We start from the raw sequence: 15955 nt of genomic DNA, 5'->3' as shown, positions 1-15955 counted from the left end.
GAGAATAGAGAGCAGAGAAAGACGCTAAGTCTCTCTAGTGAAGGAGTTGGTCCAACCAAGACCCATTTAATCTCACTATAACTTAGTCCTAGCACAGAACAAACGCAAGACTACACTAATAATTAGTCTAATCCAATCCAGTGAAAGATAGGGAACCAAACAAACACACCCTCAAAGGAAAAAACCTACGCCACCTAAATTTGAAGAGTGAGAAACAACGTTTTGAGAAAGATAGTTTCTCTTACAGGACTATCCATCCTAAAGCTAGCTTTGTTTCTTGCTCTACCACCCTAGCCAGTGGCCTATCAATTTGAACATCTTGATTAATCTTATTTCATGAGTTCAAGGATTTATTATGCACGAGATTATTTATTGATGCATCATGTATCAACATTCCGATCATGGTGTTGGTACTCATTAATTATCAGTTTATTAATTGGTAAGTAGTACGATAGTGAAATATCTTTAATTTTTATCACAACTGGGTAAACATAATGGCAAATTGACAATATTATTTGTTCCTTCTTTGAATAATTAGATAGCCAGAGGATGATGGGTGGATTATAAAAATATGAAAAAGTGTTTGCGTATGTTAACAACTTTCCCAAGTTTCCCCCATCAAATAAACCAAAAAAACAAGTGAAATGAAGCAATGGTGCATGGTACTTTGAGAAGCCAAAGCCACTCTCAATCTTGTGGCCTTGTCAGGCTTCACTCTCAGATGGGTCAGCCCCAGTTGTCCATCATCATTCAGACTCTCACCCCACTTTTATAGACCCCACATCATCCCTAATGACCCCTACATACATCACACTTCCCCCCTTCTCCTTCCCTTCCCCTCCCCTCCCCTCCCCCACCCCCACCCACCACCACCCCGTTCTCCTCCTCCCTTCTCATTTTCCTTCTTCCAATTTCCCCATTTTCTCCTCCTGATCCTCAAAATTTCTCACCACACCCAAAACAACTACTCCTTTCTCCAATTTTTCATGGACAAGGTTGAGAGAGAGACTCAGGACTTCATGAACGTAGAGTCTTTCTCTCAGCTACCCTTCATCCGCCCCGCCCCTCCACTCAACAAAGAAAAGGGCATTCGGCTCTTCGGCATAGAATTTGGCGCCGACACCACTACTGACGACTCTGAGTCCCCTGATTACACCAATGCGTCCGAAGACACAAAAAGGAACAGTACCAACACCAACACAAACACCATCATCAACAACAGCAGCAACAAAAATAATAACAACAACCAAAACGGAAGCGAGAGCAGCAGGAGATTCGAATGCCATTACTGCTGCCGAAACTTCCCAACCTCCCAAGCCCTTGGGGGACACCAGAACGCGCACAAGAGAGAGCGCCAGCACGCGAAACGCGAACACCTCCAGTCGGCCATGGTGCATGCCGGAGGCCTATCTCATGACGCACACCACGTGTACGGCTTGATGAACTACACAAGACTTGGCTCCTCAGTTCATCATCATCCCAGTCCTAACTATCCATCATGGAATATTAGTAACTCTAGCTCTACTATAACTAGTGCTCATCACCATCAGCATCATCATGCTAGGTTTTATGGAAGCTCTGGTGGTACGTACGGCACACAATCAGCTCCCATAAATGGGAGCCCCTTGGCCTTGTGGCGGATCCCAGCCGTTCAAGGTACTAACCCTAATTCCAATCGTGACCGTTCGATGAATTTGTTCTCCGGCGGGGAGGAAATGAAGGCGTCCGTGGTCGGTAGTGGATCGTCCGGTGGTCATCAAGGGCGGTACGTGTATGACTCGTCGATGGCGAGTGTGCAAGATCATGTGAGTTTGGATCTTCATCTGTAATAACAATATATATATATATATAGTTATTTTAATAATTGATTACTTAATTAATTGCTACTATTCTGAGAGAGAGATTTTGAGTGTTGAAATTAATTCTCATGATGATGATGGTGGGATAATCTTTTGGAATGCAAATGAGGCCAATTTTAGTCAAAATTTTTAGTAGGATTCAGTATGCAAATGTGAAATTATGTTATTGAGTTTGACCAATATATGTACGGAGAAATTTTATGAGCATTGGGAACGCATTCTTGATTCTGAAAGTTAAACCACTGTCACGAGCAAGAAAGCCGCTATTTTTGGGATGTAAATTTTCGTTTTAATTCGTTCAAAGGAAAACAAATGGTAGCAGCAAACTAATAAGTTGGTTCACAGCAATGTCTGTCCGCTATTTTTGGGATGTAAATTTTCGTTTTAATTCGTTCAAAGGAAAACAAATGGTAGCAGCAAACTAATAAGTTGGTTCACAGCAATGTTTGTCTCCTCCTTTAGTGTTTTAACTTTTCTGCCACACGTGTGAGGAATATATGGTATCAGTTAGGGGGTGCATAAGCTTTTGTTAATGCATTTGTTTGTTGGTCTAGACAGGTGGGGTGATGAGATAGGTGAAATCTGATTCAGTGTATGTGCGATCAGGTGATAAGGTTTGATGAATAGTGTTCAGCTTCTGCCTCATAATATGCAGAAAGAAAATGATATATCCATGGAATTTGCAGGTGGCATTGCTTACTGCAGTTGCAGCTCTACTTTAATATATACATCTTGCTTATTTTCAGTGCCATTGATTTGAGAGAGAGAGAGAGAGAGTTATCTCTATGCATCCATGAAAGTTTAAATTATATCTTGTTTTTCTTAATGAATAAAGGGGAACCTCCCTATTCGTGACATTGAGCAGGCAAAAGGAGCAATCTGAAGGCCACTAAATTTACTTGATTGGGCTTTTTTCTTTCTACGTTATTGATATTTACATCTCAGTTTATTATTTTGCACTTAAAAAATTATTACCGTAAAAATGCTTTAGAAGAAGTGGAAGACGACAGTATGAGAGTGAATAATATAACTATTTTTTGAAAGAAAAAAAACCAAATTAATTATATGCATGGAGTAGCTGCAATATATATGTACATATATATACTTGGTCTGAATAATATATGTATATGATTTTGATCATGTGAGATTATGAACTTGTGGGACCTAATTGGTTGATTATATAAGCAACAGTTTGAAATGTGGTTCTGATGGGAAAAGGAGCTAGCTAGCCTGATGAAAAATCAGGGTACAGTATGGTATAGTAGGACTGAATGAGATATCTAATCATGAATGGGGGTCATTTCAAAAATAAAGCAATAACATGATAGGCTAGTGATGTATATACTAAGTTGAGGAAGGTCTACAACTAGGAATCAAACATGGGTCACTTCCCTGTGCCTTATTCGAATCACAGTATTCATCATTCAAAGGCAGCACTACCAAAACTTTCATGGCTTTAAAATGGCAAACCGAATCGTTCGAAAAAGCATGTTTCCCCCGCTGCTCTCTATGTGAGACCTTGAAGCAACCCTCGCTATGACATATCAAGATGGTAGTTACTAGTTAGACTCCCATCTTTCTTTCCCCATCTTTTGTACCTTTCCTCTAGTCTTATGTTCGAGAGAGCGGAGAAATTTTTATGGATGCTAGAAACACAAGTCACTTAGTGTATCATTTTATGTGTTATAAGAAGAGTGAAGGATATTGTTGATATGTTCCACTTCTAGAGTATATTAGTAAAAAATAATTCTAAATATTATAATTTGAGCAAAATAATTATGTCATGAGTCCGTATTTCAGATACATAAAAAAATTACTGAGAGAGATTGACAGATGGAAAGAGAGAGATGGTAGGTGGCTTAGTTTTAGGTGTGTGGGATAACTGTAAAATGTACAGAGTTTTATCAAGTGAAGAAGATTGGACATGGGAGGAGCATTCATTTTTCTCTTTCAACAATAATTCAGTTAGGATTGATGGGTTTTAATCAATCTGTTATTGCATGTGTGAGAACACAATATGGGGTCGGAATATATTTTAGCTTGATAGTGGACTTAACGAATCTCATACAACTTATACAACTCAAATCATCATAAAGATGCTAAAATATTGTTCACCATTTGATGTCGGGATTTGTGTTTTGTCTCAGTCTCTTGCAAAACTTTATGGAAAAATATGTACTGTACAACGGTTGTCTCTGTTTGTTTCCTTCTACTGAAAAACATTAGTAGTACCACTACTTGTTTGTTTTTCTGTGTGCGTTTTAATTTTATATATTGTTTTTCTTTTCCATGGATGAAAATAAACTACACAGAGTACATAAATTAATTAATTTTAGGGTGTAACTTTGATTTTTTTGTATTCATTTATGAATTAGTCAGATTACAAATTAATAAGGAATCTCGACAATGCTCATCTGCTAAAATGTATAGCACAATCTTAATTATGGTTGTGAATTGGGATAGTTTAAAATATTGTTCTTAAAGAGCATAGTTTTCCTTGTGGAACAAGCCACTAGAATCTAAACGATGCCCTTTTGTTGCTTACTTGTGCAATACATTCATCCCTCATTAGATTAAGTCCTTGGAAAAAGTTGCCCAAATAATTCGATCTCTCTAACTAATTATTTGAAGCATTTTTGGAAGATGTCTATTCATTAATTAATTCGTTAACATAATAACTATCACATTACGCCACTTTTGTTTCACTGGTTCTTATGTATAGCTCATACAAGTTTTCCACTAATAATACTGGACAGTGACTCTGTTAATACTACACAAGCAATAGATATACCATTCATTAGCATATGAACAAAAGATAATTTTGCAGAGTAGCTATATGAAGAAATCCTAAGGACATTTACAGTAAGCAAAAGTATTTGGGCAGTAATGTGATCCAATATAAATAGATTAGCATAGATCCGAAGCAAGTCACCCTCACTACTAGGAAATGGGAAAATGAGCTGTTATTCCCATTTAAATTCCAAGTCAGTTAGGTGGAGATTTTGTCTCGAAACCAAATTAAGAAACTCTTTCAAGAACTTCCTATCTACTAATATCACTAATATATATTTTGTCCAGGGTATTGAATATGTTACCATAGTACAGAAGCCAAAAGAAATACCAAAATTAAAGAAATATGGTATTATTTGCTAGCTGATTAACTTGTCGAGGGTATTGAACATCCAAATAAACACCTTTTTTTGGTGTGATATGCACATACGTATGCACCCCTTGCAATTTGAAGCAGGACTTTAAATATTTTTGGTATCCGAATCTCAACCTTGGAGATATAAACCAGTAAATAGGAGAAAATAGCAACCTGGTGAGGGTATTTAGTTCATCATGTGTGGTTGCAAGCATCAAATGGGAAATAATAAGAATAAAGCATTAATGAAGTACTCCCTTTCGTATTTTTTTTGAGCTTGTACTATTCATACCATTAAATATCTTTTGTAAAAGAAATTTCATTTTCACTTTTTTTTTTAGTGAACAAAAGTTTAGGGGGAGGGGAGACTACCGCATCTCCATCTCTAGAGCATATCACAAGCCTCTTTGAGAACTTACTGAGAGGTATGTGCCCTCTTTGTTTGTTTTTACAAAATTGCCCACCAATACAAAATTGCTGACAGTGGGATTCAAACCTTAGTGGGGCAACAAACAAGTAAGGACCTTACCAATTGAACCCAACCTGTGTTGGCACTTTCACATTTTGTTACTATTATTTGCCAAAGAAAATAGCTAAATGTTTTTTACAGCTTGTACCATACAGTAGTATTTAGGGTTCTTGACTTAGAAGCTCGAAAATTGACATTTTCCTTTTGTGTGAAAGGAAATCCTTAACTTTATTGCATATTTTCTTTGGCGATGAAATCATGTGAAATTATTTCTTTAAGAAATAATGCATGATTTGTTAAAAATAAATAAATAAATAAAGAAATATGCATGATTTTCCTTTTTGCGCGCCCGTAAATTTTATTGCGTTTTTTATTTTATTTTTTCACATTGAAGTCATTTTCATGTTTCATGTGTTTCTTTTGGTGTAATCTATTATCTTGGGGGTGAATTCTTTTCCTGTCATTATGTTTTGTCTCGATTTTAATTTTTGAAAATATATGACTTTAGCCTCTGGAACATAATTTTCTCCACATAAAACCCGACGTAAATTTTTTGCTCGAATAAAACCCATTGATTAGACTCTACATAAGGAAATTCATTAATTATGTTTAACTTTACCCATTTAAAATTTTTCGGATGCCTAAAACACCCTTATTGAATGTTTAATGTACACAGTTAATTCTATGCAAATTGTAAGGGGGAATTAATGATTTTACAAAAATAATATTTTGCATATAAATGTAGGGATTTGTTGGTTAGTTTGGCTCTCGAATTCCAATTTACCATTACAACGTGTCCATATTATATATAGGTAAATTATTGTACTTTAAAATATATAAAAAAATTTGTTGTCAAAGTAAAAATATATAAATTAAAGGGGATAAAATTTTCAGGTAAATAAAGGTTTATATACCATATTGGAGATAAAAATTCCAATTTACCATTACAATGTGTCCATATTATATACAGGTATATTTTATTTATATATTGTAGGTAAATTACAGATTACAGGGCGATATTATTTATATAGGTAAAGTAGGGATGTTTAACTATTATATATGAGGAGAATAATTTACACCGAGTAGTAATGTAGTCATGATTTAAAGTAATGCACTAGATTGTTGTAGAAATTAAAAATAAATAAATAAATAAAACATCTGGATGATTAATCAGATTTTCAGGCCCTTGATTGAAGCTAATTTTCAAGTGTGGGTTGTGGCAAAAATTGTAAATAATTTGTATTAGTAGGTTACTTAGTATTCTTATGTGGCAGTTTGTTAGATGTTTAATTATATGTGGGTTTATGTTTAAAAATCATGATTTTTTAGGACCAATATCTAATGAACCCTTTTAAATTTTGGTTACATGTTTTGTTTTGTTAGCAAATTAAGCACAATTGTAAAAATTTCTTTCTTTCAAATCACAACCATTTTTTTTAACTCATGAATTTTACTCAAGAGCTGTTGGAAATCATGTCTATAACCTAAAATATTTAATTTTCAAACAAGAAATGAAGTAATTCCAAACTAAGAGTTAAAATCTTTAAAATTCAAATTTATCATGAAAACAAACAATTAGAAGAAAGGAAACTAGCTTTCAAAACATATGGCTTTTCAAAATGAAATTCTGAATTTCATCTAATTAGTTACCACATTGTCCAAAATTACTATATAAAAAAAAAACAATGTCAAAATTAAGAAAATAAAATTGAAGTGTGGATTGCCCTGGTTGATAGATTATTCTGTAGGAAGTTGAGGTTCCATCACGTGGAGGACACGATAGATAAACTTCTCTAAAGTTAGAAAAATAAGTTGAGACTACAACATAAAACCATTTGGCAATATGAGGAGCAGCCCTACTAACTATAAACGCATGTAACACATTCCTCTCCAAAACATTATGTCCCACGTTCAAACCTACTTATTTTCCATGATTTAGATGAATTTAGTGTAAATTACTTTATCGGTTATTTAAAGAGAAAATGCAATTTCCCTTAAAACCGCACCTTAATCATGTAAAGTGAAGGAATCAAAGTTATATTCGTTTCAACACCACAAAGGGTTAAGATGTTGATTTTTTATCATTAGCAAGAAGAGTACTATCAAAGGACGAGAAAATGAAAACATTTTTAAGGGCAACAATACTTATGTATTTACAAAATTAAACATGCATGTGAACTTTTTTCCATTAATATTCAATATTATAAATTTTCCTTTTATTTTATAAACAATGTTCAGTCTAATAGTAATTGGTGAAAAAAAAGATAAAGGAAATAGATTACTGTATATTTTAAGACAACTAGTGATATGACCATGATTTTTATGACAAATGATCTCTAAATTGACCCAACTCATCATTTTGGTCCTTCAAACATTGTTCGAATTGGAGATCATTTAATCATCCAAACGTATCAATGAACCATGAATATATTACTTGGTACTTATATCGTCAATTTGTTCTATACATTTGTATGACTATATGATCTTTGATTGAAATGAGTTTTTGTAGCGGTGTTCAACTGAAGATTAAGAAATTGAACAGTTTTGATCATAAAATTTGTACGATCAAGATACATTATTCGCAATAGAGGAATGAGCTCATCCCCTTGGGGGAAATGAAAGTATTATCCTTTCTTATTTTCATTTTAATAGTCAATTTATGGTAATTCAAAATTGATTTTCTTTGTTACTCCACATGGCGATATTTGAATGGTGTAGTTGACTCTACATCGTTACACGTTAGCAAACTAATAGAAAATTTAACTAAATTTAACAGTAGAGATCAAATTGATGTGCTTAATTGGTCAATTTCGGTTTTCAAATTGAATGATCAAAATGATGAGTTATGTTAATTTCAGGATGTTTAGTGTTTGTATGGCACATGTTGGAAAGTTAAAATGTATTTTTGTATATAAAATTAGGTTGTAGAGTGTCTTTTTATAAATTATGCAGACATGAAGGACTTAATTATGAATAACATTTTTTTTCCTTCTTACAATTGGGCGTTTCTTTATATCAAAAAACACAAAAATGGAATATAGGAAATGGAATCAAGAAAGAAAGGAAATTTTGAAAATAATCAAAGTTGTGCAAGTGCAAAAAATGAAAGTAAAAGTTGTTATCAATATAAGGGGGTGCCTCGTTTTACATGAAGAAAAGAAGGCACCCAAATAAGAAAAAGAGTGGTGCCAGAGTTAACGCCAGTCCAACTATCAAAAGGGTCCACAAGTAAATGCAAAATCTAAGGGAGCATGTGATGAGGAAGATGATAAAAGGCATAATTAAGACATTCAGAGACTGAAAGAGTACAAACATTACAATTAGGACCACCACCTTGCTTTCTTCTTCTGCTTCTCTCTTCACTCTTCAGTCCTTTCCTTTGTATAAGAGAGACTCGGTGGTCAGTGGAATTTAAGAATCATCGGCCCACGTCTCTACGAAGTTTGCAAACGAGGTAGACAGTTTATACAGTACTACTACCTTCATATATATGCATGCATACATGATATATGGACACTGATTGCTCATTAGAAATTACTCTTTTAATTAGCAACAACGTGACATCGTTCCATCTTACAAACGACATTATAATCGGAATTATTTATTCTCTTTATCATTGTTTAAATGTTATTTGTGGAGCAAAAAATAATCAAGAGGCGACACATGGATTTTTGGGTTAAAAGGACAAAATTACACTCGAGGTAGACTGGGATTTCTTCGCACGAGCAGCGGGCAATCATCCCTTAATCAAGTCAAAAAGTGTCCAAAATAAGTATTTATTTATAACCTATTTCATCCATCCTCATCAAATCTTCTCCACAAGGTAACCCCCAAATCATTCCTTTTTTATTATATTAATTAGCTAATTAATTGATTTATTATCCAATCAATTTGCTAATGAACAACAAATCATGAACTTCACCCACAAAGCCATCCAAGTGGCCGATCCATCTCTACCCAAAGGGGCCGACCACACCCCTATATAAACACCCTCATTCTCTCAAAAACTAAATTCCAATTCTCTTGCTAAATTCTCTAAATTCTCCAAACAATTTTCCCTCAAAATTCTAACTTTGGCATCGGAGGTTTCCAGGGTAGCCATCCATAGGGAGTACTGCGTAATGTACCTAAAGCTGCTATCGAGTGCACTAAGGTAAAGCCACGCTAGAATTATACAACTGCACATTCTTGTGAAAGGTTAAACAAGCTAGCCTGCATATATGAAGCTTTATCTACTGCCGACATGCTACGTAGTCGATAAGCTTCACCACTACCAAGCACGAAACAACTTGCACCAAGTCCTAAAGTGTTGTGGTACTTGCTACGTAACCTATGGAATTGGAGAAAGCCAAGGTTAGCAACCTAGTGGTTATGCGGACTTGTCTGCTTCTGTAAGTAAGGCATCTGGTTGCCAACCCTATGGCTAACAACTTTGCAAAGTTCTACACCAACAACTATGGCTGCGTAGGCTATGCAGGCTTGTTTGCTTATAGAAAAGTAGAACGCCTGCCACTGGTCTATAAAGTCTAAAGGATAAAGCATGAATAACAGAAGCGAAGATGGAGAAAAGCGAAGGAAACAAGTTAATTAATTTTTCTAGCAAAATTGATAAACAAATAGCAAAGATCAAAGGAGTTTAAGTAAAGGAAAAGCAACAAGGAAAACAAGAAAATCCTAAAAGTCACCTAAAAAACTACTTTTCAGCAGCTTGGACATCCCATAACTACCCGGTTGCCACATTTCAGCAGCTACGACGCTCTCAGCAGCGGCATCATCTGGTGCTTCACCACCAGCTGCCCTAGCTTGGGCACCAACTTCTCTAACCATTTCACCAATAGAAGACTCAAAAGTGAAGGCAAGCAAGTCTTTCGGGGAAATATAGAAGGTTTCAAAGTTTTTACCAGAAGACTCAAAGTTAGAGGCTGCCTAAAGAGATGGTCTACATAACCCAGATTATATAAATCAGCTTGACTCTGAGTAAGCGAAGCCTCAAACCCTTCAATTGCCCATTCTCCTCGAGCAGACAAGCGCGGACCCGCTGCAGCTCCTCCACTTCTTTCTTCAGACTATCGTTGATTTTCAAAGCACCTTGGAGTTCCAACACTTGAGGCTCAAGCCTATCAACGACCTTCTTGAAGTGGATCACTTGGATGTAAGCAATGCTTAGTTCTTCATCCTTTGCCTAAGCGGCGGAAATGATTTCAGAGATGGCATGCTTAAGATCTTGAATTTGAGGTATGTAAAAACTGATCTCCTTCTCTGCACTTTCATATTTTACTTGGATCGCGTCAAGCTTAGTCTTCAAATCCACGATCTCTTGGCGAGCAGTCTCAAGCTGCAGAGAAGTGGTGGCAAAGATGTTAGACCCCTTAAAAGCAGTAAGCTCAGATTCCAATCTCTTAACTTTCTTGGCCGAGGAGTAAGCTTCGGCTGCCATAGTTCTTGCCACCTTCTTAGCAGCCTTGGTATCCTCTTGATCAAGAAGCATAGACTCATCTGCCAGAATCTCCATTTTTTGCATCATGGCCAGCAAAGCAGTCCTCCTATACTCAGTTGTATGCTTCGCAAAGGAACTTAGGCCAACAACCCCTTTGACACCATCAATAACATTGGCACATACATCTATGTCCTCAAGCAGATATGGTTTCAAAAGCGAACAAATCTCAGCAACTTCCCTAGAAACAGACTTGGTGGATTTCTCACTACTGCCAACATGAGCAGTCTTATTCTTCTTAGCAGATGAATCGGTCTCAGCAGCAGAGAGAATAGCTTTTTGCGCCACTTTAGTAGGCAGGGGCACCTTGTCACTCTTTATAGTAGCAAGCCTCTCCAAAGCTAAACTAGACTTAGCCTCAGACGGACATTTTGGCATGAATTTTTGCACCGGAGGCACGGAGGAACTTCTATGCTGGGCAATCCTATTAACAATCGAACTAGCAGTCTTCGGAACGGTAGGTGCCACCGGCACAGATCTAACAACCTTCTCTTTCTTACCCTTGAAGGAAGTCAAGTCAATCACAATCGCAGCAGATGAACCTTCTCGAGTAGCGAAAGAAGTATTTGGCTTCTTCTCAGCAAGCATCTCTTGAGTAGGCAGGGAAAGTCTTTTTTTCTCACCTTCATTTGCAGCAGGCTTCACCATAGTGATAGAACAAGCCAACGCCTCAGCCTTGATTTGTTTTATCTCATCTCTCGGGGGCTGCCCACCTTTCTCCCTACTAAGGGGACTAAGCAACCAACGCCACTCATGGTACTCAAAGGGGATGCCTAGAGCGACATGCACATTCTTTATGTCCAGAGAAGTCTTAGCAGTTAAACCAAATTTCAAATCTACAAAAGTAGTGAGAGACAATCAGAAAATTAAAGAACAACTTATCACAAATACAAAGCAGCCGAGAGATTAAGTAGCTTACTTATCGGATATGAAGACCGTTGGAACACGTAGCTCGGGGGAAGAATTAGACTCCCATTCTCCACTTATCTCCAGAGTCTCCTTGCCCCAGTCATGATCTCTCTTGCTCGAGTTATTAAAAAGCCTATGGCAAGATCGCAGTTGCCCAACTCCCTCAATGTGGCCTATGTAAAAAGGGACCAAACTTCGTTGATGGTTAGATCTAAGTCAAAGAATTGGCTTAGATTGTGGAATCCCACTATCACACGAACCGCATTCGAAGAACATTGAGCAAGGGCACATTTCATGGAGCAAATCACTTATTGGAAGAAATGTGGCATAGCAAAAGTAAACCCCACACAAAATAATAGGGGTGGAACTTGATGGCTCATGGCTGCTACTATCCTTAACATGCTTCAAGCGCACTCCCGATGGAATGGCATGCCAATATGCCTTGAGGAAGTCTCTAAACAAGTCATCGGAGCTAATCTTGAAATGAGCAGCCTTGAGTAACCAACATCGGAGCTAATCTTGAAGTGGTGGCACACCATCATCATTCTTATGGTTCGAGGAAGACATACTCAAAGAAATTCTGCAAAGATGCAATGAAGATTCGTTAGATGACTGCTTAAAAATAAAAAATAAAAAAAAATAAAAAATAAAAAAAGGAAAGGGCTAGGCACAAACAGACCACGTGGCCCAACAAAAAAAAAATTGAGGAGCAGCTCTCGGCATAAAACTTCAAGCAGGCCAAACCTTAGGCCTTCCTCTTTTCCTCCTATACTAGGCATGGGCCCAATCCAACCAACAGGGGGTCGGTGCCCCCGCGCTTTCTATCCTCTCTCACCCTCAGGCCTCACGGCTTGACTTCAGCTTAGCTTGCGCCAAGACCAGACCACCAAGCCACCCACGTCAACCTATGTGCCATGATTTTTCCCAAGTTTTCTCAAGCCTCCTCAACCTTCATCGAGCCAAATTTTAAGCCTCGAGGCTCCCAAAAATTAAAAGACAAGAAAATGACAAAATTAAAAAATTACCCTCAAAGAATACTAGGATTTCTACGTGCGAGCAACGTGCAATCATCCCTCAATCAAGTCAAAAAGTGCCCAAAATAGGTATTTATTTAGAACCTATTTCATCCAACCTCATCAAATCTTCTCCACAAGGTAACCCCCAAGTCATTCATTTTTATTATATTAATTAGCTAATTAATTGATTTATTATCCAATTAATTTGCTAATAAACCACAAATCATGAACTTCACCCACAAAGTCATCCAAGTGGCCAGTCCATCTCTACCCAAATGGGCTGGCCACACCTCTATATAAACACCCTTATTCTTCTCAAAACTCAATTCTAATTCTCTTGCTAAATTCTCTAAATTCTCCACACACTTTTCCCTCAAAATTCTGACTTTGGTATTAGAGGTTCTTCGGCCAAAGCCCCCCCCCCCCAATTCATCGTGGGCGCGTGGCCTTGACCTAAGGTGCTATTTGTTTTGTAGGTGCAATTTTGTCCAAGAATAAGGAGGAAGAAATTTGCATCCACGTTATTTTTATATATAAAAAAAGGGTAAAAGACTGTTTACTACCCTCATGTTTCGTGGTTTTCAACATTTAGTACATCCAGTTTTTTCGTCTCAGATTCATACCTAAAGTGTAAATTTTGGGATAGCCTCATACATCCGTTAGTCAAACTGTTAAATCTGCCGTTAATTGTGACATGGCGGCCATGTGGTCAATGACTGGGTGCCACGTGTCATCCACGTTTTTTTTTTCTTCTTCCTTCTTCTTCTTCCCCCGACTGCAACTTTTTTTTTTCTTCCTTCTTCTCCTTCTTCCTTCCTCCTTCTTCCTTCTTCTTCCTTCTCCTTCTCCTTCCATTTCCTTCTCCTTCTTCTTCTTCTTCCTCCGAATTTGGGGAAGTTTTATTTTTTTTCTTCTTCTTCCTCCTTCTTCCTCCTTCTTCCTTCTCCTTCCTCCTTCTTCCTTCTTCTTCTTCTTCCTCCGAATCTGCCCAGATTCAATTTTTTTGTTTTTAGGAAGATGAAAAAGAAGAAGAAGGAGAAGAAGGGGAAGGAAGAAGGAGAAGAAGGAGGAAGAAAAAAAAAAGTTGCAGTCGGAGGAAGAAGAAGAAGAAGAAGAAGAAGAAGGAGGACGAAGAAGAAAAAAGAAAAAAAAAACTGAATCTGGGCAGATTCGGAGGAAGAAGAAGAGAAAGAAGAAGAAGAGGAAGAAGAGGAAGGAGAAGGAAGAAGGAGGAAGAAGAAGGAAAAAAAAAAACTTCCCTAGATTTGGAGGAAGAAGAAGAAGAAGGAGAATGAGAAGGAAGAAGAAGGAAGAAGGGGAAGAAGGAGAAGGAGGAAGAAAAAAAGTTGTAGTCGGAGGAAGAAGAAGAAGAAAAAGAAGAAGAAAGAAGAAAAGAAAAGAAAAAAAAACGTGGATGACACGTGGTGCCCAGTCATTGTCCACATGGGAGCCACGTCACAATTAACGGCAGATTTAACAGTTTGACTAACGGATGTATAAGACTGTCCCAAAATTTACACTTTAGGTATGAATCTGAGATGAAAAAAACTTGATGTACTAAATGTTGAAAACCACAAAACATGAGGGTAGTAAACAGTCTTTTACCCAAAAAAAAAAATCATTCAATTCAGAGACCGTTTCAGTATGAATAATAAAATTGACTATGATAAATTTTATTCAACTTTGTTCACACTTATGGATAGGTTTATAATTTACACTAATAATCGGCATGTAAAGCTTTTATTTTAGGCTTTAAGTATCAATGTTTGGACTTGATATAAATTTGGACCTAAAACCTAAAATTGAAGAGAAACCAATTTGAGACTAGCTAGAACCCCATGTGTAAGCTCTCAAAATGATTCTACATCATAATAGCAACCAACTATAGATATATGTTTATTGTGGATGCAAATTTCCGTCTTCCTCTTCTTGGACAAAATGCACCTGCAAAACAATTAACACCTAAGGTCAAGGCCAAGAGCCTCACGCGCCCACGATGAATAGGGGGCCTTTGGGCGAAGAACCTTCGATGCAAAAGTTGGAATTTGAGAGAGAAAGTGTTTAGGGAATTTTTGGAGAAGAATGGCTTGGTTTTTTGGTGGAGAAATGAGACTATATATAGGGGTGTGGCTGGCCCTATTTGGAGAGTAGGGACCGGCCACTTATGGTGGTATTTTTAAAATAATTGCAATATATTATGTCAAATAATATCTTGCAATTAATTTGGTAATTAATCACAATTTGAAAAGGATAATTGGGAGTTACCTTGTGGGTGAAGATTTGATGAGGAGTGATGAGAGGATTTGAATAAATACCATTTTGGTCACCTTTGACCTTGATTGAGCCATTATTGTCCGTTGCATGCGAGTGGGAATCCCGGTGTGTCTCAAGGGTAATTTTATCCTTCTTACCCTAAAGTCCACGTGTTGCCTTCATAATTTTCTTGATTATGTGGGATAGTCTCGTTTGCTCAAACAGAAGTAAGCTTCGTTACGTTGGAAACTGCGTAATCATTAAGTCATGAGCCTTTCAACTTCTTCCTGAATTTTCCTCTAGTGGGGCAGCGGAGCTTCCGGCTGCCCCTGGTCATGACTTGTTGGTCTAGGCTTCTTTTACATGTGGTTGACTCGTTTATGTTGCGACTTCAATGCATGTGCTACAATCCTAGCAAGTGAGCGAATTACTCACAGGCTGCCGGTTGAACTTGAGCTGGATTAAATGATTGTTTTTCTTCGTCCGTTGTGTTGCCTACTCCACTGTGAGGTGGAGGATGCTCCTTGCGGGCCTAGCAGCGAATGAACACTTCGCCTGGATGGTTGCTTATGTTGATTATTGAAGTGTGGCCTTAACTGTGAATGCATGCTCATCTGTTGGCCTAACCGATAGTGCACACTCATTTGCGCGTTAAGACGAGAGTATACACTATCTCGAAGGCCCATTCGGGAGTGTACATTACTAGAACGCTCGTTTCGTGACTAGTCTAGTGGCTGCTTGCTGGGACGCTGCTGGAGAGGTTTGTTGTCTACCCTTGTCCTACTCAGGGACACCTCCTCTAGGGCAAGT

At 37.4% G+C, this 15955-nt stretch overlaps 1 protein-coding gene across 2 annotated transcripts; it reads left to right on the top strand.

The window, feature by feature from the left end:
* Positions 1-815: 815 nt before the first annotated feature.
* On the top strand, positions 816-2775 carry LOC114821178 (zinc finger protein 8-like). 2 transcript variants are annotated; one of them, XM_029093120.2, is made up of 2 exons: positions 816-1805; positions 2418-2775. In XM_029093120.2, the coding sequence occupies exons 1-2, from the start codon at positions 987-989 to the stop codon at positions 2424-2426; spliced, it is 828 nt and encodes a 275-aa protein (XP_028948953.1). In that variant the 5' UTR covers positions 816-986; the 3' UTR covers positions 2427-2775. The 2 variants fall into 2 exon arrangements, with proteins under 2 accessions (XP_028948953.1, XP_028948952.1); XM_029093119.2 differs by having other exon boundaries at positions 2414-2775.
* The last annotated feature ends 13180 nt before the right edge of the window (positions 2776-15955 follow it).

The sequence above is a fragment of the Malus domestica genome, chromosome 14, assembly GCF_042453785.1.
Source record: "Malus domestica chromosome 14, GDT2T_hap1".
Taxonomy (NCBI): domain Eukaryota; kingdom Viridiplantae; phylum Streptophyta; class Magnoliopsida; order Rosales; family Rosaceae; genus Malus; species Malus domestica.
The sequence above is the reverse complement of the archived record's forward strand: the minus strand, read 5'-3'. Positions and strand labels throughout refer to the sequence as shown.